We start from the raw sequence: 24789 nt of genomic DNA on the forward strand, positions 1-24789 counted from the left end.
GTTTTATGGACAATGTAACAGGAAGAACATCCAAAGGGGAGAAGTTTAAAAAGAGCTCGTGCAGAAATGAAGTCAGCCCCACTTTTTGTCTCATTGTTTTTAGAAAAAAAAGATTGTAGGTGTATATTCTTTAGAAGTTATTCTTTTTTAAATCAATTACTGGAGGAGTCACTTTCTATAGGGAATCAATACTCAATGCTGATACCAGTGCACAGTGCCAGCTCTGTGTGTGTGTGTGTGTGTGTGTGTGTGTGAGAGAGAGAGAGAGAGAGAGAGAGAGAGAGAGAGAGGTTTGACATAGAAAGGTGGGTGTGAGGGGTGGGAAGTGAGAAAGCAGAGGAGAAGCCTTCAAGACTAGTCTTCTAGAAGTTCAAAATATGTACCACAAGCAAGGCACTAATTTGGATTCTGCAAAGGATAATAGAAGGACAAGGTTTGATACTTACCTTCCAACAGCATATTGTCTATCATGGAAGACAAGATCCACATGCATAAAACGTTGAGTAACAAAAAGGAGCAAGACATCAGGTCAACAATAAATCAAATGCTGAAAATGTGGACTGGAGACTAGAAAGGCCAGGAGGAGAGAGGGGCCTGGCATGGTCAGGAAAGTATAGGGAGAGGGTAAAATTGGATCTGAGACCACAAGCATGAGTGAGATTTGTGTTGTTCTCAATTGAGAGAAAATAGAAGGGGGGCAGGAAAATGCAGGTAATGCTCAGGGGACAGTGAAGAAGCCACTTGGCTTTAGCAAGAGTTCATATAGAGAACAGATAGATGGGGCCAGGATGGAGAGTACCTTGACCATGGGCAGAATTTTCCTCTAGGTAGTGGGGAGCCATTGGAGATTTCCGAGTTAGCAGTGACATAACCCTAAGAAGTCTTGTTGTAAGATGAAGTGCGGGTGGTGTTTGGAAGGTGGGGGGCGATTGATGTCGGGGAGAAGATGACCCAGGAGAGGGCTGGGTATCAAGTGATAAAGGTCTCGTCTAGGATGAAAGTCGTGGGACTCGAAGGGAAGGGACAATGCAAGAAGTATTTTGTAAAAACAGGACTGGTTGGGGGGCTCATTGGTCGTGGGAAACTAGGAAAAGGAAGATGGCAGAGACTCCTGGGAGGTTTTAAGACCAAAGGAAAGAGGCCAGCTAATGTTCACTGAGTGCCTGCTGTGTGCCAGGCACCATGCCACATGCTCGGTGAATGCCAACTCAGTCAGAGAGGGGAATTAGAAAATCAGCTCGTTTGAGGAGAAAGATAAAGCAAATCCATTGCCAGCACTAAGAGTTTGTAACAGGGGGAAATGCGAGCAGGCATGGCCATCGAGGAGTGAAAGTGGGGCATGAAAAAGATGTTAGGATGCAGGCATAGAATTGGGACTCAGAGGAAGAGTTGGTGCCCTGAGAATGGCTGAAATGAACAGAGACCCTGTAGTGAATTTCCTACAAAACCTCAAATAAGGGAAAAGAGAAATAAAAACAGCCAGCAAAGAAGAGAAAGAAGGAACAATCACAGGTGAAGGAGAAGAACCAAGACAATGCAGCGTGATGAGACCTAGACTAGAAGCATTTCCAACGGAGGGGCGTGTCCTGCAGCTTAAACCCATGATGAGGTGGAACGGAGTTAGTACCAAGAGTAATCGTTGTACTTGACTGTCCAGATCATAAGTATGGTTCTGCCTCCCTCATGGAGGATCACTGAGAGTTGATTGTAGCTCCAAAGCAATACTTTAATATTGTATTTTTTAAGTCCAGAGAGGGCTTAGATATTCTGTGCCAAAGCAGGATAAAATTTTTTCCCATCTTATCCGAGCCAAATAAATATTCTAGCTCTTGTTGTCTGCCCCTAACAAGAGCTCCAAGAATGCTGGAGCTGCAGTCCTAGGCTTTCATAACTGACTTCCTCCCAGAGTGTGATCTGAGAATTAATTCCTCTATAAGTTCAGTCAAGCTACTGCTTTGTGGTTTGTCTCCTGTTTTCTTATAAGGCGAATTAATTCCATGTCTGCACCTTTTTTTTTGGATTAGTGCTTATGAAATATGACAGATTGACAGCCCCTAGAGACCTGGAGTTCTCTTGTTATTCTATGAACGTATCGCCTGACCGGCAACGTGCCTCCAGTCTTTCCATGTCTGTTGCTCCCTTCCCTAAAGAATTCCCTTATAATGCTGGCATGAGGGAAAATTAAAAGCAATGGATGGACTGGTGCTTGGTGGCATAAATAGTGATTAACAGCCCAGGCTTTGGAGCCATTCAGAACTGGGTTTAGATTTTGGTTCTACCATGTTAGAAGTTGGGGACTCTTTTGTTTTCCTCTCTCCTGACCATGGCTTCTCTTGACATTATCCTTAGTGGGAGGAACATGGGTTTTAGAGTCACTCAGAATCGAATGGGATCAACTCCCAGTGTCACCAGCCCTGGGCTTTCATTATAACGTGATCTATCATTTTATAACACTGCTGTGACAATATCAAATAATGCAAAACACCCAGAACAGAGCTTAGTGTGTGCTCAAAAAATGGTAGCATTTGCTAGAGGGGTTTGTTTGTTTTGTTTGTTTTTTTAACTGAGTGACCAGAGCAGAACTATGGCTTCTAAGCAATTTTACTTATAGGCTAGAAAGCCATGAGATTCATTTAGCTTGGGGAGACAAAATTCTGAAAAGAGGGGGAAAAAATGTATCCCTCAGCTTATTTTGTACGTAATGCTGAACTACGGCTGACGATTTAACTGATTTGCCTGGTTCTGAGAAAGCAGCTCATAAGAGCAGCCAGCCTTTTCTCCTTTACATTCATGTTGTAAATATGAAAGCATAACAGAGAGGGAGAAGCCAGAGGTGTGGCAGAATGTTAAACCCTGAGAGTGGTGGTCTCATTGCCGGAAGACAGGGGAGCCTGGCCTGGCCTTGGCCATGTTAAGTCTGAACTGATACCAGAACATTCAGGTAGAACGGTCCCCTCAGAAATATCACACTGAAGGTCAAGAAAGAGATGGGACCTCCGATGGAGATTTCGGAGGCCTTGGTGCGGAGGTGATGGTTGATACTTGGCTACGAATGAGTCTCAGAGGGAGAGAGCAGGAGTGAAAATGTGAGTCTTGGGGTGCCCCCAAATTAGGGATTTCCAAGCAAAAATGGACAGAAAAGAAGACAGAACTGGTCTGGGAGATATAGGGAGAACCAAGAACCAAGATTTCCAATCAAAAATGGACAGAAAAGAAGAGAGAACTGGTCTGGGAGATATAGGGAGAACCAAGAAATTATCCTACTTTAATCAAAAAATAAACAAAGGAAAGGAGAGTTACTGAAAATGTGGGAGTATCAACTGTTAGAAGCTGTATAATGTCAAGGAGAGTGATGATGAAACAAAGGCTACTGATTTGGTTTTGTTGACTTTGCTTTGATTATTGATGACCTCCTAAGGACAGTTTCCATAGAATAATAAAGGCAACAGCCAAGACTGCTAGATTTAAGGAGTGAGGGCTGGTGAGGACATTGGGGCATCAAGTGTGAATTACTTTTTTTTTTTTTAAGTTTGCAGTAAAAAGAGGTAGAAAATGGAATTACTTTGCCGAAGTTGGAAAATAAATCTCTGTGACCTCCCCTGGCCAACAAAGAGTTAATGGTATAAATGCACAGTAATTTCAGAAGTATTAAAGACCATGTTTCCATGGAAACCTCAACCTACAGAGGGAGAGAAAGAGCTAGGATCCCCTGAAAAGAAGGAACAGCAGAGTTCTAGCCCCCGCACAGTACAGCAGGGAGAGATGATTACATGTTTCTTTCAGCTTCCCTGTGAAGATGCAGTTGGGGTCCATGGTGCTGTCCTCTTGAGGACCAGGAAAGAGGGAAAGGGAGTTAGGTTTGAATAAACTCTTGCCCTCCCTTGCTTCAAATTCTGACTTAAGGGTCGAGCCATGTTAGAATATTGGAACAGATCGATGGGTGTCTTTAACCAAGTAACTAACTAAAATTAGTTAAAGAAATAAACAGGTTTGATCTTCCCCTGGACCCTCTACTCTAACCTGGTCTAGAAACCATGCTATAAAGTACTGTGATTTAGAGCAGCACTTACAGGAACTCTAGAAACATAGGCTGTGTTTGGTTGATAACCTTTGATCAGCACTTCTGCATTGTAGTTTCCATCTTGGCGTTTTCTTCTTGATAAGGTATAGTATACATCTCATCTCACTGTTTTCAGGTCCCTGATATCCCTTTTACTATTGACGGATATATTTACATTTCCTGCACCTCCAAACCCAACCAGACTTTAAGGAGTGGGTCCTCTCACTGAACTGAAGCCTCAGAAAGCTCTTCTGCAGACTGTGCTGTGGGAACCACATCCACAAACCCCTTGTCGCTAAGTAACTTTCCCGACAGTTCACTTCCTTCACGCGCATATTATGTTCCACGGTGCATCTGGGCCACATGTATGTTTCATTCCCCTGGTCTTTCCTTGGACCCTAGACTCAATAAATCATTCTGCTTCCTATGTGAAAAGGCATTATCCTTGTGGCAGGTGGTTCATGACTGCATCTTCTGAAGACTGAGATGTGTGCTGGAATGAGTCAACAGCCCCCATCACCCTCTGTCTCGCATCCATAGCATGAGGTCATTATGAGGCGCCCATCTCCCCGAACGACATCATCTACCCCCAGGCATCCTGAGTCCTCTGTCTGTTGGAAACCATCCCCTGCCCCTGGAATATCTTCCTTCTTTTGATCTTCTTTTCCTCCCGTTCAATGTAATTGCTTCTAGAAATCTCCACCTGCAGGTCTTTCCCACCCGTTAGACTGGAAGACTGAATCAAAACCCCCTTTTTCCATGGACCACAGTTCCTCGTAACGTTCACTCCCAGCCCCTGGAACTGAAGCCATCTCACTCATTCCTTTGTTTAACTCTTCTGCCACCCTTCAGTAGAGCTGTTGGGGGCAGTTGTGAAATTAAGCATATCGTAGCTACAGAGTGGGTAGGTGCTATGTGCATGGAGATATTGCCAGTGTGTTCATTTTGTTGGCCACCTCAGGTAGAGGAGAGGGTAGAGATGGGCTCCTATGGAAGAACAAATTGAGGAACTGGAGAAAGGCCAAAAGGAAGAGAAAAGCCTCCTTATTCTTGTCCCTTGATGTCATGCCCAGGTCACTTTGGATTATTGACCAAGGACGTGTATGACCAGGGTTTCTTTCAATAAAGTCTGAACATTCACAAGAAGGAAAAGGCTTCTGGTCGTCAGGGTTGAATGTCCTAGAGAAGTCTGTGCCAGTCACTGTTTGGCTGCTTTTGGCATATAGACCCTAAGCAGGGCTGCCAGCTCTTGAGCTAAAATGGATACCGGAAAGGCAGGCCTCACGGAGTGGCTGGGCCCATGAGCCATGGCCGCTGGGCCTGCGTGTCCGGAGCCTGTGCTCCGCAACGGGAGAGGCCACAACAGTGAGAGGCCCGTGTACCGCAAAAAAAAAAAAAAAAAAAAAAAAAGGCAAGCCTTCACTTGCAAATTATTAGTAGACATAAAGAAGAAATAGCAATGTAGTCAGCGATCAGCTAGCCTTTGACCTGTTTGGCATTTTCTCTGGGAAGGTCCCAACTGCTTAGTTTTGGTAGCCCACACTGGCCTATATTCCAATATACTGAGCACATAATCTAGGGAAGAGAAGAGGGGTTTTATTCCATGCTTTTGAAAAAGGAAGTGTTTTTTTTTAAAGAAGATGTTGGGGATAGGAGTTTAGTAATTTATTTATTTATTTTTGCTGTGTTAGGTCTTCGTTTCTGTGCGAGGGCTTTCTCTAGTTGCAGCGAGCGGGGGCCAATCTTCATCACGGTGCGCGGGCCTCTCACTGTTGCGGCCTCTCTTGTTGCAGAGCACAGGCTCCAGATGCGCAGGCTCAGTAGTTGTGGCTCGCGGGCTCTAGAGAGAAGGCTCAGTAGTTGTGGCACATGGGCCTAGTTGCTCTGCGGCACGAGGGATCCTCCCAGACCAGGGCTTGAACCCATGTCCCCTGCCTTAGCAGGCAGATTCTCAACGACTGTGCCACCAGGGAAGCCCCAAAGGGAGTGATTTTAACTTATATGCAACATGAAAGCATGAACTTAAACTGAAAATAAAATCCAGTGATGGTAACATTATCCAGAAGAGTTACTTGATTCCCTCCCACCGGGAGCGTCACTTTGCGAGAGGCCTCTGATAACCCTGCGTTTCCCGTCGCACCTTCGCCTGTGTCACCCAGAGCAGAGGTGACGCAGGGCTGTGGGCACGAGCACCAGGAGGAATTCCTTTCCCATCTTGAGTCCCATGCACAGTTCCCTAAGTGAGAAACAGCTTTGGTGTCCAGCACTCTTGATGTATTGGCATCGCCAGTTCCCTAAGGAACCCGCACGCAGGAGCATGCCCCCTCCAAAGGAATTTTAAAGAGAATTGCCTAGTGTTCCAGTCAGGGTTCCAGGAGGTCAGAATGGAGGTCATTTCAAGGAGTCATTTATTCTAGACTAAAGTTATGGGACTATGAGCTCGCCTTTTGCCTTCCTCAGGAAATGGACTGTACATGGAAGTAGTACGATTACGTGATTCCCTACCGCAAAGTACCTCACGGGGGGAACCAACCACAGGAGACAAAACAAATGTCCCGAAGCCTTAGCAGTTCATATACTGTGGGAATGGGAGGAGATGTGCTTTTATGGAAAAGAAGAGATCCAGAAACTGGGAGACCCAGACTCCGAACTTACCCTGCCGAAGAGCGGCATCTTCCCAGGCCTTTCTTTAAATATGGAAGGTCAAACTGTGATCCAGGAGTCCCACTATCTCTGACATTCTCTGATATCCAGGCAATATTTTTAAAAAAGGCAGCCATCATAATAACAACAGCAGCTAAAACCTAAGGCTCATGATGTACAGATGCAGGAGAATAGTTCTGAGTCCTTTATGTATCCTCACAGCAGTCCTATAAGGGCTGTTATTATTCATATTTTTATAGTGAAGAAACCGAGGCAAAGAAAGGTTAAATGACTCGTGAGGTCACACAACTTCAGAACTGGCTGAGCAAGGACTTGAGCAGAAGTCATCTGACCGCGGTGTTCTTGCTCTTCCATACCACGCTGCACTGCATATTGCTGGTACTGGTGTGTGTGTGTGTGTTTAATACATACTACATTCCTTTAACCTTCACTTAACATATTCTGTTTCTCCCTTTTTTTCCCATCTTCACGATTTTTCTCTTTTTTTATTGAAGTATAGTTGATTTACAGTGTTGTGTTAGTTTCAGGTGTGCTGTTTCTCCCTTTTATTTTCTTTCTACTAACTCCTCATCACTAAGCATTTTGAGGCATTGTCCAGGCCTTTTCATTCATTCGAGTGTAGGGTATCTTACTAATGAGGACAAGCTCCTGGGTTTGATCCCAGATGGAACGATCCAGAGGAGAATTGTCACCTGGCCATGGCCTTCCACATGGACCCCGCTTGGTGAAAGGGTACAGAAACGAGGAAGAAAGAGTAGACAGGAGGCCATCACAGCTGGTGGCAGAGCCCCTCGGAGCTCACTGACTTAACATCTTTCTGGAGGAAGAGGAAATATTCTCTACCTTCTTATATCTGAGCAGAGATTGTCGGGTGAATCTCAACAATGCCCCTCTGTTTTCTTTCATTTCAGATAAATCTAATTCATGGCATTCAGTCATGAAACAGAATTCGGGTAATAGCTCTCAGAAATATTTCATTGTCAGGCCTAGGGGCCAGAGAAGACTCTTTCACTGTAATAGTTGGTGAGTTGACATATCACCACTTACCCCTCAGCCAGATTGCTAAGGGGCCATTCCTCACCGCCAGTAGGAGAGAGGAAGTATATTAAATTTATATCAGACAGTCTTCAAGATACTTTAATATCTCATTAATTTAACACTATGAATTTAGAATTTAAATAACTGAGATATGGACTAGCCCAAACTTGAAGCTTTCATGATTTGTAAGGAATGGTTTGTAAAATATATGAATGGCATAAACACCACTTCAGAGAAAATGTTTAATCCACTGGAAGACAAACTATTTTTAATTTGCCTCAAGTAATTATAAGTTAATGTTACAATCTACTTTTCAAATTAGTTTCTCCTGACGTTCTCTACTAAGTTTCATTTTGCAAAATAAGAGAAAAGGCCTACACTTGACAGCTTAGGAAACTGGTATTTCTAATTTTGTTCAACAACATGGTTTAGTATTTTTATATATGAAAATATATGCCTATGTGCCAAAGGAAACCTTTAAAGCTTCTTCAAATCCCTTCTCCTCAAAAAGAAAACCATTGTTGGCCAGAATAAATAATGCGTGTGCCTTGAAAACATTGTCACATAACCTAGGAACTGGTGGATCTAGGATCTGAACAGAAGCGGTCTGAGTGCAGGGTCCTTACTCTTAAATGCCACGCGCACTGCCTGCTGCTGTTCCTGCAGGCGCTGGTGATGGAGTGTGTGTGCGGTACATACTGTATTCCTTTCTTCTTCAATTAACTTATTTTTTCCTGTTTCTCCTTATTTTCTTTCTACCAGCATTTAGGGGCATTGTCTAAGTCATTCACTTGAATGCAGGATATCTCACTAATGAGATCTTTCTTCTGGGTTTGATCCCAGAAGAAGCTATCGGTACGTACAGGAGAGAATTGTTCCCAGGCCATGGCCTGCCATGTTGACCACATTGTACTGGGTTGGTCATTTTGGATTCATGTTAATTATTATGAATTTCTATTTAGTTTACCAGACCATCATAAGGAACATCTAATTTTTAAATATTTTGCTTTCTTCCCCCAATACTGGTCTCTAACTAAGTAGCTTTTAAATGTTTTTAAGTCCACTATTTCTAATCCCATGGGAAATTGTTCCTACTATTTCAAGAGAAAACATGCGTATGAAATAGTAATTGTTAAAAAGAGACCGGAGAAAAACTTTTTGAAAGATCTGTGGTTTTGTCATTTAGATGACAGAGTTTAGCAATATAATAGCCACAGTATTAATCAGATGGGACATAGAGATAGAGAGCATCTCGCAGGAGCCCTGTGCTTCCCGCATCAGGCAAATGAGATGGTCTGAACGAGTCTATTTTATAGATGAGGGAGCTGCAGGCTATAAATGGTAAGTGACACACCAAAGACACAGTGACAGAGTTACAGATTTTCAGAGCTAGGAAATTGTACACAAAGGGGTCAAGAATTCAACTCTCCTCCCTGGAGCTGTGTTTCCTCCTTTATTATTTTGCTCTGAATAACAAATGGAAATTGGAGAATTTCCAATTCTCCAATGGAATGGAAATTGGAAAATGGAAATTGAGAATGGAAATTGAGAGCTATGAAAAACTCCACCATTTTTTTTTTTTTTTTTTGGCAGTACGCGGGCCTCTCACTGTTGTGGCCTCTCACGTTGCGGAGCACAGGCTCCGGACGCGCAGGCTCAGCGGCCATGGCTCACGGGCCCAGCCGCTCCACGGCATGTTGGATCCTCCCGGACTGGGGCACGAACCCGTGTCCCCTGCATCAGCAGGCGGACTCTCAACCACTGCGCCACCAGGGAAGCCCTCCACCATTTTTGAGGCATGGTGTTGAGTGGAAAGATCACTGGTCTGGGGGTGAGGACACCTGGATCCTCTTTCCAGCCCTGTCATCTGATCTTGGTAAAGCAACAGAACCCTCTGTACTCCATCTGCTTATCTGAAAATTGAAAGGATCGCCTGAGAGGAGAGACTTGTCTCTCTTACTACCACATTAAAAGACATTCATAAAAAGAATCTAGTGCCTTGTGAAAATATGGAGGGTACAATTAGTACTGTGGTGCCAGGGCTCTTGGTTTGCTGGGAAAATTCTGGCAGAGCTCTTCCGACACCTCCCACGCTGGGTGTACTGCTAAATCATTGCAGCGGATGAGCTCTGAGTGGCATGGTCAAAGTCAAAGAGGCACAAGGGCTTTTTACCTCAACTTGACCCCATTAAACCCAGTGGAGGATGACTCTGGCCACACGCAGCAAATGTGTTGGCTCTGAGCCCATCAGGGTTCTGAGACTCTCCACAAGCCAAGGTCAGGCAGGAAATGAGATGAGTTTTATTTTCTGCAGTCTGTATGAGGGGTCTGCATAGACCAGGGAATGGCACGTGATGTGAGAACGCTAAGGGGCACATCTGGGGCTCAGCGACACTGATTTCACTTTACTTGGTGATGTAAGGAAAAGAACACTGAACTTGAAATCGGAAGACTTGAACTGCAGTCCTGAACAGGCAAGTCACCTGGGAAAGTCAGGTAGCGTCTTGGGACCCGTTTCCTCCTTTCTAAAATGAGAGTTCTCAGTGGATAGTTCCTAAGTTTTCTTCTAGTTCCGGCAGTCTGAGATTTGTGTAATATTAGAACTTTATGAGACAAGCCATCAGGTTGCTGCATCCCAGGGACAAATCAAGCAATATTTTAATGTACCAAACCTTGATGGGCCTTCCAGGGGATAGAGCTTCTGAATATGGCTGCCACTTGAAGCTAGGTTTTCTAATTACATACTTGAGGGTGATATTTTTAGAGAAAAACAATTGCTGTGGCATCTCTTAATCTTGTAGTTTAATCCTTTACTGAGAATTTATACATGGAAGTTTTGAGGTTTTAATTTAATTAATATTCAAAATTGACAAAGTACAGCCAGATCCAAAGGTAGTTGGATATTTTCAGGTCTTATGGAAATTAAATCAATATGACCATTTGACCTAGTTCATCCTCCATATGTGAGATACAATTTCCATTCCTCCCACGTGTTCCATGGACAATTTGGTCTTATTAAATGTAATCATCGCACTTTTACTCACTGAGGTCCAAAATGAGGCAAGTTGCTCGCCTTTAGATGCTCAAATCAGGCTAATATCTATTTTTTATTCTATATAACCTTATATTTGTGTCATATTTTATATCATTTTTCTACCCCCCTATTTCATGTGATCATCACAACCTGATAAGCTGGAGGTAAAAAATGGCGTTTCCATTTTAAAGAGGAATAAGTCAGGTTCAGGGCCAAGGTCACATGTCTTAAAGTGACCACGCTCCCGATTATTTTTTCACACTTTTCATTACCAGTGAATGGATTGGTCTTTTGTGCTATTCAAAGGGCATCCTTGCTCAAGGCGAGTATATATTTGCAAGGTCCTCACTAATAGCTAAATGTTGGCACGTCCCAGGGAATTACTCAGAAAAACACAATGTGAATGATTAATCTATACACTGCTGAAGGATATGAATGATTAAAGGATACTTTGGAGAAGAGTATTTTGTGTGTTATCATAACATTTTATTACTATTTTTAATAAGTGCAATATATGAGAAATGTCAACATAGAATAAAATGAACACGTCGAACTGGAAGAGGGTGAACATCCCAGAGAGAGAGAAATGTATAAGGAAAATCAAAAGGGCTCGGGAGCAGGGACAATTAGAGAAATTAACTACAGAGCAGTTACCCGTGAACGTGGTTTATTTTCTCAGAGTTTGAATTTCTCAACTTATCCACTTAATTCAGTGCCGTCCCCTTTCATAGAAGTCATCTTGAGAGGCTATATACTTATTCCATTTGTGCTGCTTATTCCTTACATGATTTTTGGAACTTCTCTTTTATAATTGCCTTCTGAAATGGACACTTTCTTTGAAATATTCTTAATGGCATTTTAGATAAAGTCAGAATTATTCAGAGCCTTGTCTGGTGAAAAGGAGGGTGCTTAAACCAGGTAATTTTATTTCCCTCCCTCCTTCTCTCCCTCTTTCCCTCTCTCCCTCCCTCCCTTCCTACTTCTTTCTCTCTTTCCTTCCATTTCCTTCCTTCCCTCCCTCCCTCCCTCCCTTCCTTCCTTCTCCGTCTCCCCCTCCTCTCTTGCATTCTTCCAAAAAAGAGGCAGGACTAATTTTTTTTACATGTTTTGTACACCTTCTCTGCAGACTTCCAGAAATTACTCTAAGCCACACCATATTGTTGTAGTAAGAACATATTTTTCAAGTTGGTTATGTTGGGTGCTTAAAGTCTGGTCTGTTAGTTTCAAATATTGTGTTTTGTAATTACACTCCCTGAAGTGAATCATATGGGACTTTGGTTGGAGTGTTGAAGTTGTTGTTATCTACAGGAGACCCGAGTATCACCTTCTCAGGAGTGATGGGCTGGAGCAGGCAGCACCGAGCTGAGAGGAGGAACAGCACAGGGGAGGGCGAAGACGCCAGGTGGAGCCTTGAGCGGAATCAGGGATGCTACACTTTTACCAACTGCAAGTGTCCAGAGAGTGTGGCCAAGGGGATAGAGGGAGGGGGCTGAGGCCGTAGCATAGCAGGACCACACGAAGGAACCAGGGATATTAAAGCTGCTGTGGCATACGAGAATCAGGGTGGCGGGCTAGAGAGGACATGGGATTGAGAATGGTGCTTAAAATGTTATTTCTGCTCCCAATTAGCTGGAGAACATTGGGCACATAATTTGACCTTTCTGTGCTTCAGTTCCCCGATCAATCAATTTAAAATTATAGAACTAATTGAGCTTATGGTTTCTTCAAAGACTAAAGTTTATTTTGTAAGGGATACATGATAAATATCTTCAAATACTTGAAGGGCTCCCATGTGGAAGAAGCATTAGACTAAGACTGTATAATATCTAAGGAGGAGACCGGGATCTAGGCATGGTAGGGGAGCAGATTCCAGCTTTAGGTAAAAAAGAACTGCCCAGCAGTGAGACGGCTGCCTTGAGGGTAGGGTGTACAGTGATAAGCTCCCCATCAGTGGAAGTACTCAAGAAGAGCTGAGAGGGCTGCTTTTATGAAGTAAAAGGGAAGCATAAACTATAAGAAGTAAGTGGCTAATTGATTGTGAAGGTCTCTTCCAGTTTTGAGATTCTAGGAATCTCTACTCTTTTGAGGTCGGTATTCTTGATTGCATTTGCCCCAGAATGACAGGTTGAAAAATCCCAGGCAGCTCTAGAAGTGAGAAGTGGTCCATGAGGATTTGGTTCACAATGCCTAGGCATCTCTAGAAGTGCCTGAAGGACATGGCATCCTAGCAACCTTGTTGCTTAACCTAATGTTACCTGGAAGAATCAAAGAAGAGGTTCACAGTTCCGTTGAATGAAAAGACTTAAAAGAGGAGCCTTTAAGCCGCTTCCTGCACGTTCTTCTCCTGCCCTTCTAATGTAGTAGGACACCATTGTTGGTCAAAGGTTTGAAGCCCTTTAGAATGCTCAGGACAATCACAAGGTTCCCATTTTGCTTCTTAGCAGAGACACATCTCACAGCAGCATCAGGTGCAAGGCTCCAGAGTAGCATGTCATGTGAACACAGAGCTAATCATGATTGATTCCTTGAGTCATGATGGTAAAGGGACCTAAGTTACCATCAGCACAGTTGGACTAATGCGGTTGGAATGAGCACGCCTGTGGGAATTCCCGGTGAGGGAACTTCATCAGGTCAGAGCAGCCAGCAGGGGGATGGGCTGAGCGGGGAGGGGTGGGGTACAGGTGTTGGAGAGGCAGACAACTCTATTTGTCTGACTCTAATTATCAGAGTTTCTGCTAGTTTAAGTGCCTGAACCTAGAACACTCTGTGAAATGTCTCTCCCTCCTCCCCCATCACCACCTCCCGCCCCTGCTATTTTCTGTTCACTCTACAAAGTGCAATAGCCCTGGTTTCCAGATGCATCTCGTGGAACCAGATCCCTGACTGCTGGACTTATCTTGCAACCCTTAGAAGTGTGGGCTGGGCAGGCACATCGCAAGAGTTCAAAAGTGTAGGCATGTCTCTGGGAGGCGGAAAGACCCTAAACTCCAGACTCTCTGAGCAGGAAGCTGTGTTGGCCCACGCCCACTGTGTCTTGTCTCTACCACCTCTGCCCTTTAATCCAGCTCCTTTTTTGAATACTAATCGTGAACGCTTAATGAGAGTTTACCCTGCACCAGGGCCCGTGGTAAGCTATCTAATTTAAGCCTTACAAACCTAATAGAGTAGGTTCTTTATTACCCCATTTTTGGCAGATCGTGAAAAAACCGATGTTCAAATGGCTAAATAAGTTGCTCAGTCATAGCTGCAGACTAAAGTCAAACCCACTGCCCTTGTTTTCAATTTCTGTCTTTTCTTATTATTCCTATTATGTGAAAACTGGGATGACGGCACTGGATCACCAGATGGAAACCCGAGGGGTACAAGCGTTACGTGGTATTTGTACCGCTACCTACGTGTCTGCCTCCGGCCCTTTCTCTCCGTCTTCCTAACCATCTTGTTCTAGCATACCTTCTTCGTACTTTCAACCTTCTCTGTATTTTATCTTTCCAGGTATCTGATCAATGTGACTTTTGAAGGGAGAAATCTGTCCTTCAGTGAAGACGGCTACCAGATGCACCCGAAACTGGTGATCATACTTCTGAACAAGGAGAGGAAGTGGGAGAGGGTAGGACATGTCTTTGGCAATTCTCATACTAAGTAGAGGGGGTGGGGATCGGAAAGTCTGCAACCCGTTGGAGGAAAATGGCACCTTGGCTTTGCTCTCTGAGCTGGAGAGCAAGAGATCAACACTTTAAGAACACAGGGGAGGCCATTTCTCAAACTTGCATCTTCCTTTTCTTGCTACTTTGGTCAATCAAGAGGTGACTGTCCCTATGTCTTCCTGTTTTATTGGTACTGGTGCTGTCTGCAGCATGGCTTTGTTTTCATGGAAGAGTGTGCATGCACAATATAACACAGTTAGGTGGAGAAACCAGATCGTGGTGTAATTCAGAAGTCGTGTCCTACACCGTGTACTGGGGAGGCCCGTGAAGCCTTATGTATGAGCACACAGGTCTGGATTTCCTGTGACTGGAGGTTTGCCATGCAAGGCTCTTCTCAGGATCTCTCCCCCTGCCAGCTGATCACAGTGTCTGAAATTCTACCATTAGGCGTTAATTTACGTGGGCGCCAGACTGCCTAGGTTCAATCCCCAGCTCCCCTACTCACTAAATTGTCTGTGGAGGACCTTGGGCAAATCTCTTAACTTCTCTGTGCCTCCACTTCCTCATCTGAAAAATGGGGATAATAATAATAGTACCAATAACACAAGGTTGTTATAAGGATGAAATATATTAATATATGTAAAGGACTTAGAAGGGTGCCTGGCACATAGTAAGCACTTACTAGGAGTTGGCTTTTATGATTAGACCTGATTCCTAGTTAAATGCAAATGTTCCTGAGAGTAATTTCATCACTGGTGTTCCCGAGAATGTGCGGCAGGGCACTTGTGCCTTTAGACGCTTTGCTGAGAAATGGTTTCGCAGATAAATAAGACTGAGAGATGCTGTCTTCTCTGTCTCACTCTGGGAGATTCTCAGAACATATGAGCATTTGAAAGTTCAGAGGTGTCTTTGACGGAGGGATAGTTGACATACATCGTTATACTAGTTTCAAGTGTACAGTATAATGGTTCAATATTTGTATATATTGTGAAATGATCACCACAGAGAGTCTGGTTAACATCCGTCACCATACATAGTTCCATTTTTTTTTTTTTTTTTTGCGGTACACGGGCCTCTCACTGTTGTGGCCTCTCCCGTTGCGGAGCACAGGCTCCGGACGCGTGGGCCCAGCGGCCGTGGCTCACGGGCCCAGCCGCTCCGCAGCATGTGGGATCCTCCCGGACCGGGGCACAAACCCATGTCCCCTGCATCGGCAGGCGGACTCTCAACCACTGTGCCACCAGGGAAGCCCCCCAAATTTTTTCTTTCTTGTGATGGGAACCTTTAAAATCTACTCTCTTAGCAGCTTTCAATATGCAACACAGTATTATTAACCCCAGCCAGCATGCTGTACATTACACTCCCATGACTTATTTATTTTACACCTGGAAGTTTGTACCCTTTGACGAACCGCCAGTCTGTTCTCTGTGTCTGTGAACTAGGTTTTTTTCTTTTTCTTTTGTTTTAGAGTCCACTTATAAGTGAGATCATGCAGTATTTGTCTTTCTCTGACTTACTTCACTTAGAATAACACCCTCAAGGTCCATCCATGTTGTTGCCAATAGAGGTGTCTTACAGCAAAGAAACATCTTTAATTTTATTTAATCTGGCACTTCCCCAAATGATTTATCACGAGATCCCTTTACCCATGAAATCATATTCTGTGAATCACGTTGGGAAACATTGATTTACAGACTCTGCAGACGCTGTGGGCCAGTTGGCTGAGAACAGACTTCAGGATGTCAGCATGGCTCTGACTAGGATGGAAACCAGGTGATATAGTTCCAAAGAGAGTAGCCAGGAAAAGAAGCCAGAGATAAACTTTGTGAAATTCACCATCTTGTCACAGAGAGCCGTGGACAGGTGGTTATGAGAATGCTCACCTGTGAAACCAGGCATGTGTGTCTCAGGTGGTGGGACCCAGGGCCTTACCTTTCAAACCGAAGTCCTTGATCTGTTATGTGTTCCTCATATCAGGGCTTGGCTATAAGGCTGACATTATGCCCGGGGTTCTTGATTGAAGCTGCCACCCCTCCCCTGAGTTGTCATTTGTCCCAAAATGGCTATTCCCTGGGCTTCCACTCCTCACCCCAGTCAAGCTGCTTTTCACTGCTGCTGTGGAGACATAATCATTCAAGGAGTGTCTGGGCCGGCATGTACAACAGGCACTTCTGTATGTCTCCAGAAGAGGAGTTATTAAAAACGGAGGCTTCATACGTGGATCAGAAGACATCCAGCTAGGGTGGCTTTTATTCAGTAGACTCATGATTACTGTCTCAAGTAAGGGGCCCTCTCACAACCGTCCCGTCTTAAAGAGACACCACTTCCCATCATTTGTGCTGCCTTCTCTTCCTTAGGCTGGAATCTGAGGCCTGGGACCCCCAGCCCTTTCCAAAACTAGACCCTCCTTCCTGGGGGTTGGATCCCGCCCCTCCTTAACAGATCTACCTCTACTCTAACTCTTGAATTTATTCCTTATTTCTATATGATCTAGGAACCATGTGGATATTTTTTTAAATGGGCCTCCTTCTCCCTGACGCCCACATTGAACCATTCAGATCAGCCCTGGACATGGCTTCTAGAAAGAGCTTCCCAAGCCCCAATTCTAGTTATGTTCTTTCTCTGCCCAAAACCTGCTCAGAGCTTCTGCAGTGTGTGGATTGGGCCCAAACTCTATCTATTCTTGCATTCAAGGCTCTGGTCTCTTTTCCAACACCCATCTTCTCTTCCTTACCATTTCCCATCTCACCGTCAAGCTACACTGGACACCTCTCTGTTCTGAGAATGTGCCCCTGTACGTCTTGCTCTCCGTACAGAGTGTCGTGATGTTTTCTTTTCCTGGAGTGAATGGTCCAATTATACACATCATAATCATCCTTTGAAGCCCAATTAAAATGTTGTAGTCTCCTTCCCTGATCTTTGACCAAGATATAATTTTTTGCTCCCTTATCCCCTGTAGCCTTGGTCTGTACCTCTGTTGTAGTACTCATCACATCTGCCTGTGTTAGAGTTGCATGTGTGATGCTTCCAGAGGACAGAGGCTGTGTCTTTATACTGTCGTGTCCTCATGGCAACCTGGAGGATCATGTTGCATAGCTCTATAAATATGTGTAGAATGAATGAGAACCATTACATAATACAAGAGTCTAAAATCCATCATTAAGAATCCAAGTTTATGCTATTGCCCTTGATACAAGAGCTCAGTTTTTGGGGCGAGGGGAGATAAAATCTTTATGTAGATTGAGTTCATAGATCGTACTTTAAGTGTGCTAAGGGAGCTTGTTATTTAAAGAAATTCTGTGGGTAATCTTTTGATAAAGTCTTTTGGGGGGATTGGGATCCTAGAATAGAACATTTTCCTACTGACTTGGTTACATCAGGGAGCATTGCTGAAGAGAGATCTTCAGTATTCCTTAGGTTCATGAGCCACACAGCTCCCAAATTTGGAAGCCCTTGCGGGCAGGGTGGGGATGCCAGGCATAAGTCTAGGGCATATCTGGGATGTGGTAAAATCGAACCGTGGGAAGTTGTACCTTTTCTTCCACTGTCACCCTAGTCCCCAGAACCCTTCTGCATTCTTAGGACTCCTAATAGCATTCCAGAAGGCCCCCAGTGGTCCAGGGAAGATTTAGACTTCAGAGAGGCAGGCCTCAGGGTGAGGATTCTACAGTGAAGAGATGGTCACTGGGGAGATAAGAAGAGAATGAGTCTCAATTTGTGGAAGAGGCGTGGGCTAAGAGATGGGGCCTTTAGCTTCCAGTGATGCCCCTAACTGGCTGTGTGACCTGCTCTTTTCACTTTTCTGGATCTTTCTGCCCTCGTGTCTAGAATCATGGCGTGAGATGGGTTCTTTCCAGCTCTAACTTCTGAGATTACATATTCATGCTGTAAATAAATAGGAGCATGGCATGGAAGTTGGTGAGAGCTGGAGCATACAAAAGGAGCCCGACTTTGTTTTTAAGGACAGTAGCTCCCAGGACGTATTTGTCATTCTTGTCATTGAGGTAAATATCATCTCTTCAGAAGGCCTTCCCTGATTGACCCAAGCTGAAGTAGCCACCCAGTCAGGTTTATTTTCATTTTCTTCAAGATACTTATTATCTGACGTTTTGCTTATTTGTCTGCTTGTTTGTTTTGTTTATCACCTGTTTTCCCACACCAGGTCGTATGCTGTGTGGGCGCAAGGGCCTAGTTCACCTCAATAATTCTAACACTTAAGAAGAGTGCTTGGCTCAGAGGGACCACTCAAAAGATAATTGTTAAATAAATGAAGAATCCATACGCTCAGGAGGGTTAGAGCAGTGACTGGTAGTGACCATTCGCTTCTACCTGAGACTCTCCCGTGTAGACTGAGTGGTTTACTGAAAAGCACGTAAGAGCAGGGACATCTCCCTACGGACTGAGCACTCTGAGGACCAGCAAGGCACTCAGGGCGCCTTCGGGAGGCCTCATCTCCAGGCAGGCATGCCCGAACCATGTTCAACAGGAAGCCTCAGGAGGAGGAAGATGTATCGTCAGTGTGAATCGTGTGATAGGATTTTACAATATTCCTTCAGGTTTTTACAAAGTAGTCTCAAAGCTACTGTCTTATCAATTTGGTTCCTTCCAAAAGACTTCAAGTGAAGGCAGGATTGTCTGTGGGACTGAGCATGGATTTAGAAATCAGAGAGAGCCGAGTTCAGTTTCCCACATTGCCATTTATCAGCTGTGTATACAGAGCGACTGATATCACCGGGGTCTATTTCCCTTTTGTAAAATGGGGCTTTACATAAGGCTGTCCTACACATTAAAGGGGATTTTATAGTAACCAACTCTAAAGGAGATATTATAGTAAAACCAGTTAATAGTGGCTGAAACATAGCCAGTATTCAACAAATACCAATTGGTAGTCCCCACCCTCCTTGAGTAATTTTTTAAGGTAATGTCTGCACATGGTAAAAAGTCAAATGATACAGAAGAATATCCAGTAAAAAGAATGTCCTCTGATCACCTATGATCCTTGGTTCCCCAGGTCCCTCCTCAGAGCAATCATAGTTCTCAATGTCTTATGTATTTGCTCTGAAAATACTCCCAAGCATATACAAATTTTCTACATTTACTCAACCTCTTTTTTTAAACGAATAGTACATGCATTTGTGAACCTTTAGTGGGATCATATATTAGTAGCCTCTAAGGAGGCATGGAGGCTGGGGGCTAGAACAGCAAAGCGATCTCTGGATCAGAATTATATTCACAGAAAGCCAAGTACATTTCTCTGGTATGTAGAAATGTGAAGAACATTTAAAGAGGAACGCACAGACACAGACGTAGAGAATGGACTTGTGGACACAGGGGTGGAAGGGGAGGGTGGGACGAATTGAGAGAGTAGCATTGACATATATACGCTACCATGTGTAAAATAGGTAGCTAGTGGGAAGCTGCGTATAGCACAGGGAGCTCAGCTCGGTGCTCTGTGATGACCTAGAGGGGTGGGACGGGGGCGGGGGCATTGGGAGGGAGGCTCAAGAGGGAGAGGAGATATGTTTACGTATAGCTGATTCACTTTGTTGTACAGCAGAAACTAACACAACATTGTAAAGCAATTATACTCCAATTTAAAAAAAGTCCAAAAAAAAAAAAAAGAAGAACACACACACACAGCATGGTGAGTTGGAAAGGGTAGGGAATGGTGAAAAATATTTGTTTGCAGAGTGGCTTCATTTGTAAGTCTCTCTAAGAGGGGGACAGATGCATCAACTTGCATTAAAAATAGTCTGGCACAGAGAAGCAGTTCCAACAAACATTCAGGCTTCTGTCTTTATCAGAGCCTCTCATGATTTGCTTCATTGCTACTGCTCCCTGCTTCCATTTAATCGTTCCTAAAATGGGGATAGTAAAAATGAAATGCAGTGAGGTGTGTTCTGAGTAATGACTTCAAGAAATGATGATGATACATTTTTCAGGCTGTAAGAGGTAAACAGACCTTAAAGGGACTGTCTGGGTCAGAATTGCAGGACAGTACATATGGTTTGCCTCTCCGCTCGTCTTTCCCCCAAACTCACCAGAGGTGTATTTTAGAAGCACTCTCCCTCTTCCCTGCCTCCACTTACCTGAAAATACCCCTCCTTGTGTAGATTAAAACATTCTTCGTTTGTCTGGGTCATTCTTTGGGCTCCCCAAGCCCCAGTTATCACCTTAGGCTGGCAATCCTGAGAGATTACAGCCACATCCACCAGTGGAAGAAGGGTTAAAGGTGAAAGTGGTCGGTAGGAAGTGCTGAGTCCATAGTCGTATTTATGAATTAACGTATGGATCAGTGAGAGAGAGGAAGGGTAACCAAACTGGTAGAGAGAAGACTCCCCAGAGCTGCCTCAGCAGCAACAACATTATAAAACAGAAGGGCCCACCAGCATCTGGAGCCTGGGATGAACGAAACAGGTTAAGGGATGCTTCCGGTAACCCCATGTCCAGGAGACAGCACTGAGTCCAGGCTGTGGCTGCTCTGTGACACCGATACCTGAGGACTAGAGTGATCCTACTCCAGAGCGATCCAGTGGGTGATGAGATGACAGAGGTTGATCACTGCTGTGGCAGATTCTGCTTGAAAGCCATGGACTCATGACATAAAACAGCCCGTCCATCCCTTCAGAGAGCATGCGCATGCACACACACACTCTCTCTCATCGCGGACAAACTGACGGTCTGCTCATGAGCACAGGAACCACATCTGGCTGGTCTTCCGCTACATGTCTGTGCCCAGCACAGTGGTGCGAGGCAGTCCTAAGCAGGCCAGGAAATACTTGGTGTTGCCTGAACCCACCTGCCCCAACTGAATTCCACCTCCCGCCCCGGGGGAAGAGGCCACGGGCTATCCACGTGCTCTCTCCAGACTTCTAGAGGGCGTCCGAGGAGTGAAACAGAAGGTCCTCCCCATGCTGGTGTGTTTTTTTTCTGCATCTCCCGATACCACCACTTGACAACATGCTCTTTTTGCTGACTTTGAACTGCATACTAATATGCATCATTGGATTCAGGGATTAAGAAACAGGATCCATGGAGAAAGGCTGTGGGAATTGGGGTCACAGAGGGGAAGAAGAAGAAGACGCAACAAGGTGATGACTTACTCTCTTTAAATATATGAAGAATTAGTGGACCAAGTGTTGAGATCAGCTGTCCACTTTCTCCTGCGAGACAGAACCAGAGTTAAGTGGGCTTAAGATCAAGCAGAGAAAATTTGTATTAGCTCTAAGGAGAATTTCTTCCTAGAGAGAAGTGTTGAGTACCAGAACTGTTAACCCCACCAGGGGCTGACTTTGGAAGAACTAAAAATGGCGTATATCTTCACGGCTCTGTAACGTGCAGTCCTGCCGAAACAACAATGCGTGGACTATAGGCTTTGAGAGTTCTTCTCCCCTTCCCCTCCCTCCCTTCCCTCCTTCCTGCACGTAACGATTGAGCACCAACTATGAGCTTAGTGTTGCTCCCACTAAATTAGTATTATTGTTTTCCTAGTTGCTGGGGAAAGAAGTATTGCAAGGAGAAGGGCGCTTATTGTGACACTTAAAATTCCTATAACCTAAAAGGTGATTTTAAATCTGACTCTTTGATATGGTCTAATAGTTGGGTGGCTCTTTCATCTTGCTTGGTTAGTAAAGACCCTGCATATATATGACAATGGTTTATAGACAAGGCCTCTGGATTACATGCTTTTGGTTGTCTTTCCAAGTTGTGATTATCACAGACTTTCACATCCAAGTGTTCCCTCCTTTGGTTCCCTCAGCTCCAAGAGCTGTGGCCCATGCTCTTGGCCTACACCCTTTTCCAGGGTCCTGGAAAGAGCCCACTGGGGGCCAGCCCGTGGTGGGGAGGTGTGCCCTTAACCCCCAAGGTCTCCCCACCCACTCCTGGTAGACTCTGTCCACCATGTCAAGCTGCTACCGCCATGTACATTTATAAACTAATTCGAAGAGCAGGGCAGGTTGCACTGGGGGAAAGGACTTCAGAAATGTCATTTCAGAAAGGCTGGTTGTCTTCGCGTGCTGTCATCAGCCACTGAATGAAACTGATAAAAGAAAAAGGTAACCTTGGTTGACTTTGCTTTTGAAACCTATACCTGCTGATGGGGGAGAAAAGCACGATGGAGCTTGGAGACAGAAGTGCTGGCTTAATCTTGACTTAAGGAAACACTGTATAGAGGAAGGGATCCCCAAAGGCAAAAGATAGCTTTCATCCACCTTGTTTAAATTTTCTTGAGATTTTTATTTCATGACAGTTGTCTTTGGTTGGCTCCTGAGTCCTCTGAACTTTCTAATTCTAGGTTATAATGCTTTCCCAGTAGTGGTATTGAAGATGAAATAGTGGTGTCGAGGTTACAAGACTCTTATGTTAATATACAGGTTAAAAACAACATTTATGCTTTTCTTATTATAAAGGGAATTGGTGCTTATTAAAGATATTTGAGGGGACAAAATAAAATTTACCCATTTACATACCTACAAAGAATTAGTGTTTACATTTCTTCTGTTTCTTACTGATGCTTTTTTCTGTGTCTGTGTGTGTATATGTGTATGTTTTAACACAATACAGTGTGATACAGTAGAACTGGAAACGCAATGTATGAACAGCTTGCGATCTTCTTCTTTCTCTCACTATGATACTGTGACCATTTTCTTATTTATTAATGTTATCCAAAAGCATGAAACTTAATGACTTCCTCATATTCCATTGTAAAGATGTATCATACGTCTTTAAACTGATCCCCCATGATTAGGCATTCATATGTGTATTCAGTAGAGACTGGTACTCATATGAAAATAATTTCAGAGTTTTTGATAATCCAGCTTTGATGTGTAAGATTGATGTGCGAGGTGACAAGGTTTGGTCACCTTTTTTTGTTGTTGTTTTATGTTCCTAAACATTCAAAATGATACCCTTTAATTCAAGAAGCTTGGGTTATATTCATTCAGTAACAAGGAGAAGACACACATGCAGTGGGTGTGAAAGGCTCTCCTTTGTGATTCCTGGTCTGCTGGGGACCCCAGAGGGTTTTTCTCTTTCTGACCTTCTGATCCTCTAACTTTGCTGATGAGAATATTTCTTATCTTTGGCAGTTATAGCACACAGAGGATGAGGTTGTTCATGTGGTCTGTGTCTGAAGTCTTCAACATCCTGGGACCATTTTCTTGAGAGTTGGAAGCTTATAAAATTCAGGCCCATGTTCCTAAGGAGTAGTAGGGCTCATGCTTGGTGTGACATCGTTTCTAGTGCTGTTTCCATCCTCTGTGCCCCAAGTGACCCAGGACGAAGGGAGAGTGATCCCCTTGTTTCACCAGTGGGGCAGCACCTGGCTGGCTGACTCACATACCCACAGGCTGATGTGCCTCAGGACTGTCCAGGCCATCATGGCAGGGACGACTCTTTTCATACCTTGGTGTATTTTCCACCAAACAAGCTACTTTGTGCATACATTAATAGCATATACACTTGCCCTGAAGTCTGAGGTGTGACATTAAAGCTATAATATCTGAATGTTCTTCATCTACAAGCATGCCTCTATTGACCTATCACCAGGAGATCTTCTGCTTTGAGTTTTTCCTACAGCGATGACAGATTTGTACAAGTCCACGCACAGCCTCTCTCTCCACAATACCTACTTATGAGAGCTGGCCGGGACCAGGGTAAAGTAATTGGTGTGCACAGGGAGGGAAGAACTGACCTTGGCATGTTAACTCTGCTGATCGGCCCCCAGTACAAAGAGTTGAAAGGAAGCATTGGCCAATTAAGAAAATAAACTGCCTTTAAGAATGAAAGCTATTAATAAAAAAAAATGAATACAAGCATTCCACAACAGCCATAGCACTCAGGATTATTTGGTGTGATTTTATTATTTTCTCTCTCTATCAGAATGATTTCTGTCCATAATTTGGTGAACATTTTAGTTCATTTTGAGAGAGAGACAAGCTCTTGCACTTGCTTCCAGCTCTCCCTCTCTGTGATGATGTGACCCAGGTATTCTCTGCTGCCCATAAAGTCTGCCCATTGCCAGTTCTACAGGCATTCCAGGTCTTAGCTCCATCAGCTACGTGTTCTGAAGGTTTAAACTTAAAACAGATCTGTGCCAGGGGAATGATGAGAATGAAAGTGTGGTCTTGAGGAGACAAATAAAAGAGGAGAAGAACACAGGTAGATGTCCGGGAGAGAGAGATAGACCCCAAGGGAAAGAGGACCATGCTCCACAGCTGTATTTTCAACGTGCACAATATTCCCCATTTACACCAAACTCTGCTAGATATCCTTTCACATTTTTCTACTCTAAAGGTTTGGTGTATGGTGTCTTCCAAGATCGTCAATTTTGGCTATTCTCATAATAA

General features: G+C 44.1%; 1 protein-coding gene across 1 annotated transcript in view; it reads left to right on the forward strand.

The window, feature by feature from the left end:
* Window positions 1-24789, forward strand: part of GRIN2B (glutamate ionotropic receptor NMDA type subunit 2B) — a gene marked incomplete at both ends in the record, with an annotated part of 298387 nt that overhangs the window by 174904 nt on the left and 98694 nt on the right. The window contains one exon of the mRNA XM_082635335.1: window positions 14289-14403. Within this exon, the coding sequence (XP_082491461.1) occupies window positions 14289-14403 (115 nt within the window). The remainder of the gene's footprint in view (window positions 1-14288; window positions 14404-24789) is intronic.

The sequence above is a fragment of the Mesoplodon mirus genome (genome assembly GCF_964341445.2).
Source record: "Mesoplodon mirus genome assembly, chromosome: 11".
Lineage (NCBI taxonomy): Eukaryota > Metazoa > Chordata > Mammalia > Artiodactyla > Ziphiidae > Mesoplodon > Mesoplodon mirus.